This window comes from Rana temporaria, chromosome 8 (genome assembly GCF_905171775.1).
Source record: "Rana temporaria chromosome 8, aRanTem1.1, whole genome shotgun sequence".
Lineage (NCBI taxonomy): Eukaryota > Metazoa > Chordata > Amphibia > Anura > Ranidae > Rana > Rana temporaria.
The window spans coordinates 179,790,050-179,808,785 of NC_053496.1; the positions used below are offsets into that span (position 1 = coordinate 179,790,050).

The 18,736-nt window shown below is 40.9% G+C and overlaps 3 protein-coding genes across 3 annotated transcripts; all 3 read right to left on the reverse strand.

Moving 5' to 3' along the window:
• Positions 1 to 268: 268 nt before the first annotated feature.
• On the reverse strand, positions 269 to 5,405 carry LOC120910548 (gastrula zinc finger protein XlCGF57.1-like). Its single transcript, XM_040322304.1, has 7 exons — positions 5,255 to 5,405; positions 4,482 to 4,601; positions 4,005 to 4,139; positions 3,892 to 3,918; positions 3,551 to 3,649; positions 3,323 to 3,464; positions 269 to 1,842 (listed from the first exon to the last, which is right to left on the reverse strand). The coding sequence occupies exons 1-7, from the start codon at positions 5,336 to 5,338 to the stop codon at positions 611 to 613; spliced, it is 1,839 nt and encodes a 612-aa protein (XP_040178238.1). The 5' UTR covers positions 5,339 to 5,405; the 3' UTR covers positions 269 to 610.
• Positions 5,406 to 10,073: 4,668 nt separating this feature from the next.
• On the reverse strand, positions 10,074 to 13,219 carry LOC120910184 (gastrula zinc finger protein XlCGF49.1-like). Its single transcript, XM_040322069.1, has 3 exons — positions 13,186 to 13,219; positions 12,935 to 13,064; positions 10,074 to 11,201 (listed from the first exon to the last, which is right to left on the reverse strand). The coding sequence occupies exons 2-3, from the start codon at positions 12,981 to 12,983 to the stop codon at positions 10,660 to 10,662; spliced, it is 591 nt and encodes a 196-aa protein (XP_040178003.1). The 5' UTR covers positions 12,984 to 13,064; positions 13,186 to 13,219; the 3' UTR covers positions 10,074 to 10,659.
• A 762-nt stretch (positions 13,220 to 13,981) lies between these two features.
• Positions 13,982 to 15,981, reverse strand: LOC120910549 (zinc finger protein 501-like). Its single transcript, XM_040322305.1, has 4 exons — positions 15,946 to 15,981; positions 15,754 to 15,814; positions 14,255 to 15,427; positions 13,982 to 14,148 (listed from the first exon to the last, which is right to left on the reverse strand). Exons 2-4 carry the CDS (start codon positions 15,794 to 15,796, stop codon positions 13,982 to 13,984), a joined length of 1,383 nt encoding a protein of 460 aa, XP_040178239.1. The 5' UTR covers positions 15,797 to 15,814; positions 15,946 to 15,981.
• Positions 15,982 to 18,736: the final 2,755 nt, after the last annotated feature.

The window sequence follows — 18,736 nt, forward strand, 5'->3', positions numbered from 1 at the left end:
AAACTGATGAAGTAATACATTTTTTGGGGGATATTTACTATAGAAAAAAAAAGTATAAAATATTTTTTTTCAAAATTGTCACTTTTTTTTGTTTATAGCGCAAAAAATAAAACTTAGAGGTGATCAAATACCACCAAAAGAAAGCTCTATTTGTAGGAAAAAAAAAAAGGACGTCCATTGTGTTTGGGTACAATGTCGCACGACCGCACAATTGTCAGTTAAAGCGACGCCAAAAAAATGGCCTGGTCATTGAGGGGGGAAAAAAATCTTCCGGTCTGCAAGTGGTTAAGGTAAGTTTTTTTAACCCAAAAAAAGTCCTTTCTGTAGATCTCAGTCTCCTCCGCATCTCCAAATTCCTTTTTTTTTTACCCCTGTAAATTGTAAAATTGTGATCCCTGAACTTCATAAAGTTTCTACATCTCATCCGCCTTGAAGAAAGGTCCTCTTCTCCCCTTCACATATACAGTGCTGGGTAATTGGATTCCTCCAATTAAAATGAAACATCATTACAATAGACAAAGGTCGTAAAAAAACATACAAAGTACTTTAATTGAGGTCAAAGAAGCAATTCTGAACCCCCCCCCCCTCCCCCATTCACGTCTCCCTAGCATTAGCTGGCATGTGAAGCTGCCTTTGATTTTGGTTTCAAACATATCCGACTTTTCTCGTGCTTCACAAGATGTTCCTTCCTTATAAAACGTTTCCCGCACAATAAACAGGAAAAAGGACGCTCCCCCGTGTGGATTCTCTGATGAATAACCAGATGCCCTTTGACGGTAAAACCTCTCCCGCACTCTGAACAGCAATAGGGGCGTGCCCCCACGTGACTCCTGTGGTGTGCAATTAGCACTCCCCTCTGAGTGAAACATTTCCCGCACTCTAGACAGGAAAAAGGCCGCTCCCCGGTGTGGCTTCTCTGGTGCGTGGCAAGTTCATCTTTCTGAAAGAAACGCTTCCCGCACTCGGGGCACGAATAAGGGCGATCTGACGTGTGCCTTTTCTGGTGTCTTTGAAGGTGTCCTTTTTCTATAAAACATTTCCCGCACTGTGGACAGGAAAACGGCCGCTCGCCCGTGTGTCTTCTTTGGTGTGCAATAAGCGTCCCTTTCTGCGTATAACATTTCCCGCACTCTGAACATATAAAAGGGCGCCCATCTGTGTGAGTTCTCTGGTGGGTAAGGAGGTCTGCTTGCTGGGCAAAACATTTCCCGCACCAGGAACATGAAAAAGAAAGCTCGCCCATGTGTATTATCTCATGGTTAAGGAGGTCCGCTTGCTGGGCAAAACATTTCCCGCACCGGGAACATGAAAACGAACGCTCGACCGAGTTAATTACCTCATGGGTAGGAAGGTCTGCTTTCCGGAAAAAAGATTTTTCCAATTTTGGAGGTGAATAAGGACGCTCCCTAGTGTGAGTTGTCTGATGTCTAAGAAGGTCTGCCATCTGAGTGAAACTTTTCCCGCACTCTGAACATGGAAACGAAACCTTGCGGTTGTGTACTCTTTGATCGAAAGCGAGGGATGGTTTCGAAATGAAACAATTATCAGCTTCAGACAAGAGGAGCGTCTTTTCATCCCTGTGTGCAACAGTGTCTAAGCTACTAGACGATGATCCCTGCAGAGTCGATCGATCAGAGGATCTGTCTGCACTGTGAAGTCTCGGATGTGGCTTATCATCAAAATTTTCGGGGTTAAGGGGATCTGTTGATCTATTTTCATGGTAAAGTTCGGGATGGAAATTTTGAGTATCGTTATTTACTTCTGAAGAATAATTCATGATGGCATTATATAGTGGAGATGACATATAATGTCCCTCTGAGGAATTCCGAACGTCACGGCCATCTGTAAGAAATTAATATTTGATTAATAAAAGCATATTTATGGAGATGGACCTTTCATATGGTGTACAGTATCTCCTCCTCATTTGTTGGGAACATGACGTTATATTGAGGAATGGAGATGGACCTTTCATATGGTGTACAGTATCTCCTCCTCATTTGTTGGGAACATGACGTTATATTGAGGAATGGAGATGGACCTTTCATATGATGTACAGTATCCCCTCCTCATTTGTTGGGAACGTGACGTTATATTGAGGAATGGAGATGGACCTTTCATATGATGTACAATATCTTCTCCTCATTTGTTAGGAACATGACCTCATATTGAGGAACGGAGATGAACCTTTCATATGGCCTTCTCCATGTCTGTCTGTCCACCTGCAAGGTGATTAATATGGCCAGTCTCTGGGTGGAGACCAAACCTGATTTAAGCCAGCCAAGCCTGCAATCTCAGTATCCCCTCCTCATTTGTTGGGAACATGACGTTATATTGAGGAATGGAGATGGACCTTTCATATAGTGTACAGTATCTCCTCCTCATTTGTTGGGAACATGATGTTATATTGAGGAATGGAGATGGACCTTTCATATGGTGTACAATATTTCCTCCTCATTTGTTGGGAACATGACGTTATATTGAGGAATGGAGATGGACCTTTCATATGGTGTACAGTATCTCCTCCTCATTTGTTGGGAACATGACGTTATATTGAGGAATGGAGATGGACCTTTCGTATGGTGTACAGTATCTCCTCCTCATTTGTTGGGAACATGACGTTATATTGAGGAATGGAGATGGACCTTTCATATGGTGTACAGCAGGGGTCTTGAATTAAAATTCAAGGAGGTCCGGTCACTAACATTTTCTTTGGGCCGAGGTCCGAATCTCAAGTCCCCATTTGTCCCCATCACAGGGCTCCCTTACATCAGGTATCCCAATCACAGTGCCCCTTTACATCAGGTGTCCCATCATAGCTCTCTTTTACATCAAGTGTCCCCATCACAGCGCTCCTTTACATTAGGTGTCCCCATCACAGCGCTCCTTTACATTAGGTGTCCCCATCACAGTGCCCCTTTACATCAATGTCCCAATAACAGCGCTCCTTTACATCAGGCATTCCCACTAAAATGCCTCCTTACTTTAGATCTCTCCATCAGAGTCCCCCTTAACATAAAATGTGCCTATCAGCGTGACCCTTATGTTATGTTAATGGACACGCTGCCCCTTAACATAAAATAAGGGTCACGCTGATGGGCACATTTTAAATTAAGGGGCACTCTGATGGGCACAACAAAACATGCCCCTTAACATAAAATAAGGGTCACAGTGATGGGCACCTTTTATTTTAAGGGGCACGCTGATGGGTATATTTTAAATGTGCACGCCTGATAGGCACATTTTATGTTAAGGGGCACAACAAAATGTGTCCATCAGTGTGCAAAACTGAAAAGAATTTCTCTGTTTGGACATCATTACTCACATGTGCTGATATCTAAAGAAGAATCCTCCTCTTTTATTATCACTGTCAGTCCAGCCTCCTCCATAGATAGCTGATCACTTCTCATACATGTCTCCTCTACTTCCTTTTTAACCACAACTTTCATATCAATTGGGTCATTGCCCTAAAAAAAACAAAAAAAAACAAAATGTAAGTGCTACTAGCTTGAGATTACAATGAGAAAAATAATCTTATACAATTTAGAATCACCTTCAGTTGCATATGTTCGGTTTCTTCTACCTGATGATGGTGGGGGATGGTGTGACCTTCCTGTGTGGAATCCCGGGAATACAGAGGACGGGGACATCTCTCTGGGGGGTTCCCATTACTGGATCCATCTGTAGGAAACACACACACTGACTGAATACATTGTTTCTATGTATTTATCAGATGATGGGGGATCTAGGTGGAGCCTCCGTACTGCTCTCTCCTTTACAATAAAGTCTCCTCTTACCCGGTGATGTGAGGGGCGGCTGATTCTCCATCATGACGTCCTTGTAGAGATCCTTGTGTCCTTCTAAATACTCCCACTCCTCCATGGAGAAATAGACAGTGACATCCTGACACCTTATAGGAACCTGACACACACAATGATACAGTCACCATCCAGACACATCCCTTGTCTGTTACTGGATAATGTCCCAGAATTCCCGGCACCGCTCACCTCTCCTGTCAGAAGGTCAGAGATCTTCTTGGTGACTTCTAGAATCTTCTGCTCATTATTTCTCTTAGGTGTCAAGATGTGAGGTGAAGGCACTGTGATAGTTACCTGATCACCAGACTTCACCGGAGGAAAACTCTGTTTTAAAAGAGGAACACTTTATGTCACATGACCCTCAAAAATCTCCTCACCTCTCTGGTCAGGTCTGTGTTTTATTAATAGAGATAAGAGTGATGTTATGTGACCTCCCAGAATCCTCCTCACCTCTCCGGTCAGGTCTGTGTTTTATTAATAGAGATAAGAGTGATGAATGTGACCTCCCAGAATCCTCCTCACCTCTCCGGTCAGGTCTGTATTATTAATAGAGATAAGAGTGATGTCATGTGACCTCCCAGAATCCTCCACACCTCTCCGGTCAGGTCTGTGTTTTATTAATAGAGATAAGAGTGATGTCATGTGACCTCCCAGAATCCTCCTCACCTCTCCAGTCAGCAGGTAGATGATCTCCAGGGTAAAGTTTATTATCCTCTCGGTTATGTGACTCCAGTCCTTGTCCATTCTCATTGATCTGGTCATGTGATCTATACAGTATGCCCCTCTCTGTAGAGTGACAATACATTGAGAATTATCTGGACTATGATGCTATGTGTTTTCACTGTAATACAGACACGTAAACGGCAAAGACAGTGTTATTAATATATAATGAAACATAAACCGTCTCTGCCGTTTGCAATAATCATTCATCATACAAGTCTACCAATGGCGGTGGCTGCTTCTAGCTAGATATTACTATTTATACATTTGTGTTATTATCCTTTGTATGCTTTTATCTGGATATTACTATTTATACATTATACTATTTTTTAATCATGTTGATCAATGCTGCTATTTATACATTGTATTGATATAGGCTAGGCTCACACTTGTCCAGGTCGGGAACCCTGTATAATTTAATACATCCCCCAATCTGCTCTTTAGCAAACGCACAGGGGTGCCATTCAGGTTTAACGGCATCCCCATACATTGGAAAACGCAGCATGTTTTCGTGTCGTGTGCGTGAAAAGCACGACGAAGCACCGTTTAAAAAAGTCAGTGACATTTTCCCGGTAGGAACGGTAGCCACTTCAAATGACGGGACTGCTGTGCCCAAGCAAACGCGAGACGCAGCGCCTGCACAAGTGTGTACCCGGCTGTAACCAGAACTCCACCACTGAAGGAGGGGGTAGAAAACATTTTTTAAACACAATAATTACCTTCTCTGCTGCCAGTTTCAGCAATGTCTTCTCTCTACTTCCTCCCGACTCACCTCTCACCTGGAACTTCCTGTTTGTACACATATGTCACTTCCTGCTTGTGTGTGACATCACTTCCTGTCAACATACACACCTTGTGGAGAATACACGAACTGCAGCCTTCATTACATCGTACAGTACTGTATTTGACAAACTGGTTATGATGGACACACATATTTTTTTTTTTTTTTTTTTATGAATTATTTTTTAAACTCCTTCAGAGCAGAGCAGACGGTTACAGAAAGTTTTGTTGACCCTCCTGTGGTAAAAGTCGGGGGATTTTCAATTCGTTTAGAAACGACATCCGTTATTTTGGATAATTCATAACTTCGGATAAATTCTTATTCGTTACATTCACAAACATCAAATTTGAAAGGAAATTCCAATACCTATAATTTAATAGTTATTTATTATTAGTTAAGTTATTCTTTCAGATTTTCTTTCTAATATTCAAATTTTCTAATTTATGAATTTGCGAATATTCTAATTTTCGAACTTTCCAATTTACGAATTTTCAAATTTACGAATTTACAAATTGCGATCATAAGGAAATACCCCAAAAAATAATAAACAAACACATTTTTCGGCAGTGCACATGTCTATTCTTCATACAGAATGAAGTAAATCTTGAAAATACTACATTTCAGCCACTAGATGGAGATAATGATCATAGAAAATACGTATTGGTTTCCTGTGGCTGTTAGCTCCATCTAGTGGCCATAATGTGGTATTTTCCCTATCCAGCCTATGAGGAAAAAAATTCAGCCTGGGGGAAAAATAGCCTAATAACTTTTGTTATTGCCTCAGAGAACAAATGTGTATGTAGATTCACAGGATGAATAGTTCTGTTATGAATACTACTTGATTATACAATAGTCATTAAGGTCCCTTTCATCCACCAGGAGAGATATACAAGGTGAAGGAAGACTTTGTATCAAGTGGACCTCAAAACAGAAGATTTAAAGAACAGACGCTCACCCATGTGACTTCCCTTCTGTGTAACAATTGCTCTATTCTCAATAATACATTTCCCGCACTACAAACATAAAGCAGGGTCCTCCCCCACGTGTGTTCTCTGATGGGTAAGAAGTTGTCCTTTTTGGACAAAACGCTTGCCACACTTTAAACACGCATAAGGACGCTGTTGGATGATGTTGACCTATAGCATGGTTCCTGTTACTACTCAGGATCACTTAGGAGATACCTCCTTGGAAATGTGGCCTTGTATGTTACCTCCACTTCCCTAATCCCCCTACCCATTCCCCTTTGTTTTCCCTGTTTTTGGAATCAGACATGTTGATGCATTTATTTTTGCTAATTTGAAAACTTTCATCAATGAGGCATTGTTGGCTATGTTGTATTCTATGTGTCAAAAATAAAGATTTTATATACTATAAAAAAAAAAGGACCGTCAATTTTGAAAAAAAAAAAATATTTTACACTTTTTTGCTATAATAAATATAAAAAAAAAAAAATCTTCATCAGTTTAGGCTGACATGTATTCTTCTAGATATTTTTGGTAAAAAAAAAAAAGCGCAATAGGCGTATATTGGTTGGTTTGCACAAAAGTTATAGCATTTACAAAAAAAAAAACATATCTAATAAAAAACTTTAAAAAAATCGAATTTCTTCATAAATTTGTGCCATAATGTGTATGTGTGTATGTGTATAATACTTATAGTGGGACTGCGATATTGCGGTGGACAGTCTGACACTGTGTGGGAACCAGTGACACTAATACAGTATAAAGGGGGGAAAAAACGCGCTAATAGAAGGAAGAAAAATTAATAATGAAAAAATATAGTCCAGAAAAAGCAGCAGCTTAATGTGAGATATACACAAATATGTAATTGTCTAGGATAAGCCACGCTAGTTATACTCTAAAAAAAGAGTTGTCCCGTATGATGAAACGCGTCGGGCGGAGGGTACGTGCTGATGTTGCCATGCTGTCTCCCCAGGAGGACGGGAGTTTGTTTGTAGCCGGCCGGCTTCTTATTTTATGTGCAAATTTTAAACTTTTAAATGTAAGTACAATATTTTTTACTTAACCACTAATTCAAGGACAATAGCCTCTTCCCCACAACCCCAGCCAGTGGTTGTGGGGGTCTGTGGACAGGGGGCTTATCGGAATCTGGAAGCCCCCTTTAACAAGGCAGCCCCCAGATCCTTCTCTTTAATAACTAAGGGGCGAAGGCCACCCGGTGAACCCGTCCCTTGTGACATCATTGACTGAGGGCATGTAGGGTCATTGACGTCACAAGGGGTGGTGTCACCGATATTCACTGGTTTTTAGGGACACTGGCGGCCCCGCTCCTGAGTCAGGGCTCTCAACGCAGCCTGAGCACAGCAGCATTAAGGTCCCCTGTCCCTCAAAACTGGGTTAATGCATTGGGCAAGTAAGGCAGCCGCGAGGCCCCTGTGAGAGCGAGGCCTTAGGCGACCGCCTAATTTGCCTAATTGAAGAGCTGCCTCTGCTGTGGTGTCTACACTAGCTGAATTCATCTCACCATTTCAAAACCATTAGAACGAGTCATATGTTCTTCAATCAACTAATAAAGTGATCAGTGCTAAAAAAAATATGCACTGTCACTGTACTAAAGACAATGGCTGGGAAGGGGTTAAACATCAGGGGCGATCAAAAGGGTTAGCTGTGTGCCTAGTCAGTGTTTTAGTGTACTACATGATAGGTGTTTTTACTAGGGGAAGACATGTAGCCTTGTCTGTGCTTTGCAGGAGCACAGGATCAGTGCCTTCCCTCCTGTCAGAACAGCGATCTGCCTTGTTTACATAAGCAAACTGCTTGTTTTGCCTCTCTGCTGGATGATCGGCGTGTCCCGGTAGACATCAAGTCCGCTGTGTACAAAAAGCCTCCAGGTTGCCATATTGCATCGGTTGTTTGTAGGAAAGGACATTTTTTATAACATTAAATTATTCTTCCAAAAAATGTATTAAAAAAAAAAAAACATAGAAAATGAAATGCACAAGACTGCTTTACATGACGTTTATTAACCAAAACCAGACGACTGTCTCATAATAATGAATTATTAGGCATAAAATATAACATATAATCCTAATAAAAAGGAGTATTAGATGAAAGCTTTTATAACCATAAAAAAAAAAAAAAGCGTTTATTGAACATCCAATCACATTGTCTTGCAGAATAATTGGCATCGTAGACGCAAAGGGAAAAGTTTGTTAAAAGATTTCCAAATGTTCCATGATGATGTTACATTTTTGGGGTGTATTTAATAAAAAAAAACGAATGTTATTAGGCTATTTTCTCTCCAGGTCAAAAGTTATTCTTTATATATGTTTTTGGGGGATATTTATTATAGCAAAAAGTAAAAAATATTGAATTATTTTCAAAATTGTCGCTCTATTTTTGTTTATAGCGCAAAAGATAAAAACCGCAGAGGTGATCAAATACCACCAAAAGAAAGCTCTATTTGTGGGGAAAAAAGGACGCCAATTTTGTTTGGGAGCCACGTCGCACGACCGCGCAATTGTCTGTTAAAGCGACGCAGTGCCGAATCGCAAAACCTGGCCTGGGCATTTAGCTGCCTAAAGGTCCGGGGCTTAAGTGGTTAAACATGTGCAATTAGTTTCTTTCCAAATTTGTTTTTTTAACTAATTTTGACAAATATCGGAAATGTGTAAATTAAAAAATGCGTAAATTCCAAAAATAAGAAAGACAATCTGAAAATTCAAAAGAATAACTAAACTAATAATAACTAACTATTAAAATTATAGGTATTAGAATTTCCTTTCAAATGTGGCTGTTAGTGAATACGCATTTATCCGAAATAACGAATGCTGCATCTAAACAAATGGAACAAATTAATAATAAATAAAACGTTTTTATTATTATTATTGTTATTTTTTATCTAAACAAATGGAACAAAAAAATAAATAACAATAAAAACTTTTAATTATTATTATTTATTATTACTTCCTTCCATCCCATGTATTTAGATACGGCATTCGTTATTTCGGGTAATTCGTAACTTTGGATAAATTCGTATTCGTTACATTCACAAACATCAAATTTGAAAGGAAATTCCAATACCTACAATTTAATAGTTATAGTTAAGTTATTATTAGTTCGTTTTTATTTCAGATTTTTCGGGTTTTCGAATTGGCAAATATTCATTCATAAATTAGAGAACCCGAAAATCGGAAATAACTTGATACTAAAAAAATAAATAAAAAAACTATAGGTATCAAGTTATTTCCGATTTTCGGGTTCTCTTATTTAGGAATGAATATTTGCCAATTCGAAAACCTGAAAAATCTGAAAAAAAAAAACGAACTAATAATAACTTAACTATTACTATTAAATTGTAGGTATTGGAATTTCCTTTCAAATTTGATGTTTGTGAACATTACGAATATGAATTTATCCGAAGTTAAGAATTATCCGAAATAACGAATGCCTTATCTAAACAAATGGAACAAATTAAAAATGATAATAACTTCGGATACATTTTTATTCGTTACATTCACAAACATCAAATTTGAAAGGAAATTCTAATACCTATAATTTTTTTTTTTTTTTTTTTTTAGTATTAGAATTTCCTTTCAAATTTGATGTTTGTGAATGTAACGAATAGGAATTTATCCAAAGTTACGAATTATCCAAACTAACGGATGTCGTTTCTAAACGAATGGAATGTAACAAATTAATAATAATAAATTACAATAATATTTTTTTTTTACATTTTTAAATTACAATACCTACAATTTAATAGTTATTTATTATTAGTTAAGTTATTCTTTCAGATTTTCTTTCTTATTTTCTAATTTATGAATTTGCGAATATTCTAATTTTCCAATCTACAAATTTTCAAATTTACGATTTTACAAATTGCGATCATAAGGAAATACCCCACAAAAATAATAAACAAACACATTTTTCGGCAGTGCACATGTCTATTCTTCATACAGTATAAAGTAAATCTTGAAAATACTACATTTCAGCCACTAGATGGAGATAATGATCATAGAAAATACGTATTGGTTTCCTGTGGCTGTTAGCTCCATCTAGTGGCCATAATGTGGTATTTTCCCTATCCAGCCTATGAGGAAAAAAATTCAGCCTGGGGGAAAAATAGCCTAATAACTTTTGTTATTGCCTCAGAGAACAAATGTGTATGTAGATTCACAGGATGAATAGTTCTGTTATGAATACTACTTGATTATACAATAGTCATTAAGGTCCCTTTCATCCACCAGGAGAGATATACAAGGTGAAGGAAGACTTTGTATCAAGTGGACCTCAAAACAGAAGATTTAGGGAACAGAAGCTCACCCATGTGACTTCCCTTCTGTGTAACAATTGCTCTATTCTCAGTAATACATTTCCCGCACTACAAACATAAAGCAGGGTCCTCCCCCACGTGTGTTCTCTGGTGGGTAAGAAGTTGTCCTTTTTGGACAAAACGCTTGCCACACTTTAAACACGAATAAGGACGCTCGCCCGTGTGACGTCTCTGATGTGCAGTAAGGACTCCTTTCTGAGTGAAACATTTCCCGCACTCTGCGCACGAAAAAGGACGCTCCCCCGTGTGGATCCTCCGGTGTCTTGTAAGGTCTCCGTTCTGAGTGAAACTTTTCCCGCAGTCCGAGCATGAGAAGGGACGCTCGCCCGTGTGTCTTCTCTTGTGCGCAAGAAGGTCTCCTTTCTGAGTGAAACATTTCCCGCACTCGGAGCATGAAAAAGGACGCACACCCGTGTGGATTCTCTGGTGTCTAAGAAGGTCTCCTTTCTGTGAGAAACATTTCCCGCATTCGGAACATAGATACGGATTCCTAGGTTTCTGTGGCCTTTGATCTACAGCAAGATGTACATTTTGAGCAACCTGGTTTAATTGTGAAGAATATTGTACGAGGCCGTCTTCTGTTTTATAACCTGAAGATAAAAAAATGGATCTGAGGAATTCTGAACATTGTGTCTATCAGCGGGAAAGAAATACCTAATATCACATGGTGTACAGTATCTCCTCCTCATTTGTTGGGAACATGACGTTATTTTGAGGAATGGAGATGGACCTTTCATATGGCCTTCTCCATGTCTGTCTGTCCACCTGCAAGGTGATTAATGTGGCCAGTCTCTGGGTGGAGACCAAACCTGATTTAAGCCAGCCAAGCCTGCAATCTCAGTTTCTCCTCCTCATTTGTTGGGAACATGACATTATATTGAGGAATGGAGATGGACCTTTCATATGGTGTACAGTATCTCCTCCTCATTTGTTGGGAACATGACGTTATATTGAGGAATGGAGATGGACCTTTCATATGGCCTTCTTTATATCTGTCTGTCCACCTGCAAGGTGATTAATGTGGCCAGTCTCCGGGTGGAGACCAAACCTTATTTAAGCCAGCCAAGCCTGCAATCTCAGTATCTCCTCATTTGTTGGGAATGGAGGAATGGAGATGGACCTTTCATATGGTGTACAGTATCTCCAACAGTAAACCAAATACCTGCACTTTTGCAAATCATACTGCAATTCAAACATTATTGGTCCAACACTTCAAATTCAGTCTCATCTTACCCGATGACGTGAAGGTCTGCCAATTCTCCAAAATGTTTATTTAATCGGCATAGTTTAACTGGTAAAGGACTGGCTCACGCTGATATATGTCAGCAGAATGGCACGGCTTGGCAGATCAACGTATATATACCTTACCTTTAAGACGCGGCATTGTGGACACGTGCCTGCCACAAGCTCCGTGAGTGTGATTGCGGGTCCCGCGGACAAACCCGCGATCGTCTCACGGAGAGGAAGAACGGGGAAATGCTGATGTAAACAAGCATTTCCCCATTCTTCCTAGTGACAGGACTGATCACTGCTTCCTGTAATCGGGAGCGGTGATCAGTGATGTATCATACACAGCCCATCCCCCTACAGTTAGAATCACTCCCTAGGACACACTTAACCCCTTCAGCGCCCCCTCCTGGTTAACCCCTTCCCTGTCAGTCACATTTACACAGGAATCAGTGCATTTTTATAGCACTGATCGCTGTTTAAATGTGAATGGTTCCACAATACCGCCAAAAGTGTCCAAATTGTCCACCATAATGTCGCGGTCACGATAAAAAACAAAACAAAACGCTCTTTGCCTCCATTACAAGTAAAAAAAAAAAAATTATTAATGAAAATGCCATAAAACTATCCCCCATTTTGTAGACGCTAGAACTTTGGCGCAAACCAATCAATATACGCTTATTGTGTTTTTTTTTTTTACCAAAAATATGTAGAAGAATATGTATCGGCCTAAACTGAGGAAACATTATTTTTTTTTATATTTTTGGGGGATATTTATTATAGCAAAAAGTAATACCGGTAAATATTGTTTTTTTTTCAAAATTGACGCTCTTTTTTGTTTATAGCGCAAAAAAAAAAAAAAAAACAGGTGATGAAATACCACCAAAAAAAAGCTCTATTTGTGGGGAAATAAAGGACATCAATTTTGTTTGGAAGCCACGTTGCACGACCGCGCAATTGACAGTTAAAGCAACGCAGTGCCGAATCGCAAAAAAGTGCTTTGGTCTTTGGCCAGCCAAATGGTCCGGGGCTGAAGTGGTTAAACTTTAAAATTAAAAGACATGAACCATTTCTCGATTTAACCCTCGCTACTCACCTGTGCCTATAGTTACAGGATATTCCTCCTCCTTAATGGTCACCTTCATTCCCGTCTCCGCCGTAGACTCGCGATTACCCTTGACATCAATCTCATTTTCCTCAACTTTTATATCATTGGTTTCTTTATCCTAAAAAACAAAGAAAAAAAAAAACTTAAAATGTGGGCATTAATAGCCTGATTAAAAAGGGAAATATAATCTCACAGGTTAAGAATCAATATTAGACTTATAGATCCTCAGTCCCACCTACCTGATGATGGTGGGGGATGGTGTGACCTTCCTGTGTGGAATCCCGGGAATACAGAGGACGGGGACATCTCTCTGGTGGGTTCCCATTACTGGATCCATCTGTAGGAAACACACTCACTGACTGAATACATTGTTTCTATGTCTTTATCAGATGATGGGGGATCTAGGTGGAGCCTCCGTACTGCTCTCTCCTTTACAATAATGTGCACCACCCTACAGTTTGGGCCCCACTGTTAGCTGGGAATACAGAGGACAGGGACATCTCTCTGGTGGGTTCCCATTACTGGATCCATCTGTAGGAAACACACACACTGACTGAATACATTGTTTCTATGTGTTTATCAGATGATGGGGGATCTAGGTGGAGCCTCCGTACTCCTCTCTCCTTTACAATAAAGTCTCCTGAAAGCGTCTTGTGCTTCAGACTGTGGGGTACAGACCTGCTGCTCTGGCCTGTCTGTTCCTGCACCAGAGAGGTAAGCCACCAAGGATCAGGACCCTAAAGACTGCAGACCACCAAGTGCCCAGGACAAGGATTGCGGTATACCAGGACTAGTGAGCGGATTCAGCTGTGTTTTTTTTCCACTGCTAGTAATCCAACCAGAGACTACCTTTGCATAACAGCCCTAAAAGTAGTTCATTGCATGCAGTTCTAAAGAGGCGGTAACATGTGCACCACCCTACAGTTTGGGCCCCACTGTTAGCTGGGAATACAGAGGACAGGGACATCTCTCTGGTGGGTTCCCATTACTGGATCCATCTGTAGGAAACACACACACTGACTGAATACATTGTTTCTATGTGTTTATCAGATGATGGGGGGATCTAGTTGGACCCTCCGTACTGCTCTCTCCTTTACAATAAAGTCTCCTCTTACCCAGTGACGTGAGGGGTGGCTGATTGTCAACTGTTGCATTCTTGAAGGGATCCGCATTTCCTTTCAAAGCAAAACCTTCCCTGGACTCTAAAAAACAAGAGGGACACTTGATCACATGACTTCTCTTGTGTACAACAACTACTCCTCTCAGTGAAACCTTTCCCGCACTCTTAGAAGGAAAAAGGTATCTCACCTGCGTGTTTTATCTGGTGTCTAAGGAAGCGTCCTCTCTCTACAAAACCTTTCCCACACTCCGAACAGGAAAAAGGAAGCTCGCCTGTGTGTCTTCTCTGGTGTGCAGTAAGTACTCCTTTCTGAGTGAAACATTTCCCGCACTCTGAACATGAAAAAGGACGCTCGCCCGTGTGGACTCTTTGATGAGCATCAATTGCAGCTTTATACGCAAAAGACTTCTCACAATACGAACATGGATACGGCCGCTCACCCGTGTGTCTCCTCTGGTGGGTAAGAAGGTGCCCTTTCCGGAAGAAAGACTGGCCACAAGTGCTACACGAAAAAAGACGCTCCCCCGTGTGACTCCTCTGGTGTCTAAGAAGGTCTCCTCTGTAAGTGAAAAGTTTCCCACACTCTGTACAAGAAAAAGGACGCTCACCGGTGTGACTTCTCTTGTGGATAGTAAGTAACTTTTTTTGTGCAAAACATTTGCCGCACTCCGTACATGAATAAGGACGTTCCCCCGTGTGACTTCTCTGGTGAATAACGAATGCTGCTTTCTGAGCGAAAGATTTCTCGCACTGCGAACACGAAAAAGGACGCTCGCCGGTATGTGCTCTCTGGTGGGTAAGAAGGTGCCCCCTACGGCTGAAAGATTTGCTGCAAATTGAGCATGAATAAGGGCGCTCGCCTGTGTGAGTCCTCTGGTGTCTAAGAAGGTCTCCTTTCTGGGCGAAACTTTTCCCACACACTGGACAGGGAAAAGGTCGCTCACCCGTGTGGCTTCTCTGGTGTCTAAGGAGGTCCTGTTTCGAAGTGAAACCTTTCCCGCACTCGGAACATGGATATGGTACTTCGGGTTTGTTTGTCCTTTCATTTACAGCAAGCAATGATTTTGATATTAGACATTTATCAGCTTCAGAGGATGGGGACTTGTTATCTTCTCCAAGTATATCATTATCTAAACTACCAGAAGTAATCCCAGGAGGTTTAGAGGGATCAGAGGATCTATCCACACTGCTATTTCTTGGTTGTACTTTTTTGGAAACAGTACGGGACTTATTAGGAGAAGATTGAGTATTAGACAGATGTGATGATCTGTTTTCATGGTAAAGTCCTGGATGTAGATTTTGAGTAACATCCTTTACTTCTGTAGAGTGTTGTATTATGACATCATCTTCTTCTTTAAATTCTGGAAAGAAGATAAAGGACGTATTATATTGAGGAATGGAGATGGACCTTTCATATGGTGTACAGTATCTCCTCCTCATTGGTTGGGAACATGACGTTATATTGAGGAATGGAGATGGACCTTTCATATGGTGTACAGTATCTTCTCCTCATTTGTTGGGAACATGACGTTATATTGAGGAATGGAGATGGATCTTTCATATGGTGTACAGTATCTCCTCCTCATTTGTTGGGAACATGACATTATATTGAGAAATGAAGCCGATATCTCAACATTACTCTCTTTTTAAATTGTTTCTCCAACCTCCTCTGCCGACTGCGGATTACCTCTCACAAACGTCTGTTCTTCCTCTTTAACTTCCATTTTCATGTCAATTGGTACATCAATCTAAAAGTCACAAAATAATCGAAGAAAAGATGTTTAAATTGAGAGTGCGAATATTCCAAGACTACAAAGAGAAACACAATCTCACACAAATTAGAATTACTTTTAAGTTCTAGTTGCTCAGTCCCACCTACCTGACGATGGTGAGGGATGGTGTGATCTTCCTGTGTGGAATCCCGGGAATACAGAGGACGGGGACATCTCTCTGGTGGGTTCCCATTACTGGATCCATCTGTAGGAAACACACACACTGACTGAATACATTGTTTCTATGTGTTTATCAGATGATGGGGGATCTAGGTGGAGCCTCCGTACTGCTCTCTCCTTTACAATAAAGTCTCCTCTTACCCGGTGATGTGAGGGGCGGCTGATTCTCCATCATGACGTCCTTGTAGAGATCCTTGTATTCTAAATACTTCCACTCCTTTGTAACATCATCCTCATCTATTTCATCATTAACCTCTTCTTTAACAATAACATTAAAATAACTCAGGCTTTCGCTCTGAATGTATAAAAAAAAAAAGAATAATAATAGTAACGAGGCAGAATGTGTACAGGCCGAACCATAAATTGCATCTATTGTTAAGCTTCTACCTGACAATCCTTAGGGTTCTTGTGGTCATCCATGATGACGTCCTTGTAGAGATCCTTGTGTCCTTCTAAATACTCCCACTCCTCCATGGAGAAATAGACAGTGACATCCTGACACCTTATAGGAACCTGACACACACAATGATACAGTCACCATCCAGACACATCCCTTGTTTGTTACTGGATAATGTCCCAGAATTCCCAGAATCCTCCTCACCTCTCCTGTCAGCAGCTCAATGATCTTGTTGGTGACATTCAGAATCTTCCTATTGTTCTGTCTATCGGGTGTCCAGAAGTGGGGTGGAGGCACGTTGATGGTCACACAGTCACCAGACTTCTTGACAGCAGGTAAACTCTGTATTGAAAGAAAAAAAAAATTCAATGTCATGTGACCTCCCAGAATCCTCCTCACCTCTCCGGTCAGGTCTGTGTTTTATTAATAGAGATAAGAGTGATGTCATGTGACCTCCCAGAATCCTCCTCACCTCTCTGGTCAGGTCTGTGTTTTATTAATAGAGATAAGAGTGATGTCATGTGACCTCCCAGAATCCTCCTCACCTCTCCGGTCAGGTCTGTGTTTTATTAATAGAGATAAGTGTGATGTCATGTGACCTCCCAGAATCCTCCTCACCTCTCCGGTCAGGTCTGTGTTTTATTAATAGAGATAAGAGTGATGTCATGTGACCTCCCAGAATCCTCCTCACCTCTCCGGTCAGGTCTGTGTTTTATTAATAGAGATAAGAGTGATGTCATGTGACCTCCCAGAATCCTCCTCACCTCTCCGGTCAGGTCTGTGTTTTATTAATAGAGATAAGATTGATGTCATGTGACCTCCCAGAATCCTCCTCACCTCTCCGGTCAGGTCTGTGTTTTATTAATAGAGATAAGAGTGATGTCATGTGACCTCCCAGAATCCTCCTCACCTCTCCGGTCAGGTCTGTGTTTTATTAATAGAGATAAGAGTGATGTCATGTGACCTCCCAGAATCCTCCTCACCTCTCCGGTCAGGTCTGTGTTTTATTAATAGAGATAAGTGTGATGTCATGTGACCTCCCAGAATCCTCCTCACCTCTCTGGTCAGGTCTATGTTTTATTAATAGAGATAAGAGTGATGTCATGTGACCTCCCAGAATCCTCCTCACCTCTCCGGTCAGGTCTGTGTTTTATTAATAGAGATAAGTGTGATGTCATGTGACCTCCCAGAATCCTCCTCACCTCTCCGGTCAGGTCTGTGTTTTATTAATAGAGATAAGAGTGATGTCATGTGACCTCCCAGAATCCTCCTCACCTCTCCGGTCAGGTCTGTGTTTTATTAATAGAGATAAGAGTGATGTCATGTGACCTCCCAGAATCCTCCTCACCTCTCCGGTCAGGTCTGTGTTTTATTAATAGAGATAAGATTGATGTCATGTGACCTCCCAGAATCCTCCTCACCTCTCCGGTCAGGTCTGTGTTTTATTAATAGAGATAAGAGTGATGTCATGTGACCTCCCAGAATCCTCCTCACCTCTCCAGTCAGGTCTGTGTTTTATTAATAGAGATAAGTGTGATGTCATGTGACCTCCCAGAATCCTCCTCACCTCTCTGGTCAGGTCTATGTTTTATTAATAGAGATAAGAGTGATGTCATGTGACCTCCCAGAATCCTCCTCACCTCTCCGGTCAGGTCTGTGTTTTATTAATAGAGATAAGTGTGATGTCATGTGACCTCCCAGAATCCTCCTCACCTCTCCGGTCAGGTCTGTGTTTTATTAATAGAGATAAGAGTGATGTCATGTGACCTCCCAGAATCCTCCTCACCTCTCCGGTCAGGTCTGTGTTTTATTAATAGAGATAAGAGTGATGTCATGTGACCTCCCAGAATCCTCCTCACCTCTCCGGTCAGGTCTGTGTTTTATTAATAGAGATAAGATTGATGTCATGTGACCTCCCAGAATCCTCCTCACCTCTCCGGTCAGGTCTGTGTTTTATTAATAGAGATAAGTGTGATGTCATGTGACCTCCCAGAATCCTCCTCACCTCTCCGGTCAGGTCTGTGTTTTATTAATAGAGATAAGTTTGATGTCATGTGACCTCCCAGAATCCTCCTCACCTCTCCGGTCAATAGGTAGATGATCTCAAGGGTGAGGTCCAAAATCCTCTCAGTCAAGTTTTCCTCGTCCATCTTCATCGAGGTGGTCATGTGATCTATACAGGACTCTCCTCTCTGTAGGACGGGTAATAATCTGAGAAATATTTGAACTCTAGGGCTCTGCACTATACAGCCCACATCTTTTAATAATTGTCTTTGGACTATTATGACTGTCATGGACCTCCAAGTCTACTGATTGCGGTG

Excerpts from the sequence above, each read along its gene's own strand:
- LOC120910548 (XM_040322304.1), bottom strand. The coding sequence starts at position 5,338 with ATGTGTACAAACAGGAAGTTCCAGGTGAGAGGTGAGTCGGGAGGAAGT. Across the intron at positions 4,602-5,254 it reads TGAAACTGGCAGCAGAGAAG|AGAGGGGCATACTGTATAGA; the intron begins GTAATTATTGTG and ends GTCACTCTACAG. Across the intron at positions 3,919-4,004 it reads CTGACCTTCTGACAGGAGAG|GTTCCTATAAGGTGTCAGGA; the intron begins GTGAGCGGTGCC and ends TGTGTGTGTCAG.
- LOC120910184 (XM_040322069.1), bottom strand. The coding sequence starts at position 12,983 with ATGAAGGTGACCATTAAGGAGGAGGAATATCCTGTAACTATAGGCACA. Across the intron at positions 11,202-12,934 it reads TCCTGTAACTATAGGCACAG|GTTATAAAACAGAAGACGGC; the intron begins GTGAGTAGCGAG and ends TTTTATCTTCAG.
- LOC120910549 (XM_040322305.1), bottom strand. The coding sequence starts at position 15,796 with ATGAAAATGGAAGTTAAAGAGGAAGAACAGACGTTTGTGAGAG. Across the intron at positions 15,428-15,753 it reads AGAACAGACGTTTGTGAGAG|AATTTAAAGAAGAAGATGAT; the intron begins GTAATCCGCAGT and ends TCTTCTTTCCAG. Across the intron at positions 14,149-14,254 it reads ACACCAGATAAAACACGCAG|AGTCCAGGGAAGGTTTTGCT; the intron begins GTGAGATACCTT and ends CTTGTTTTTTAG.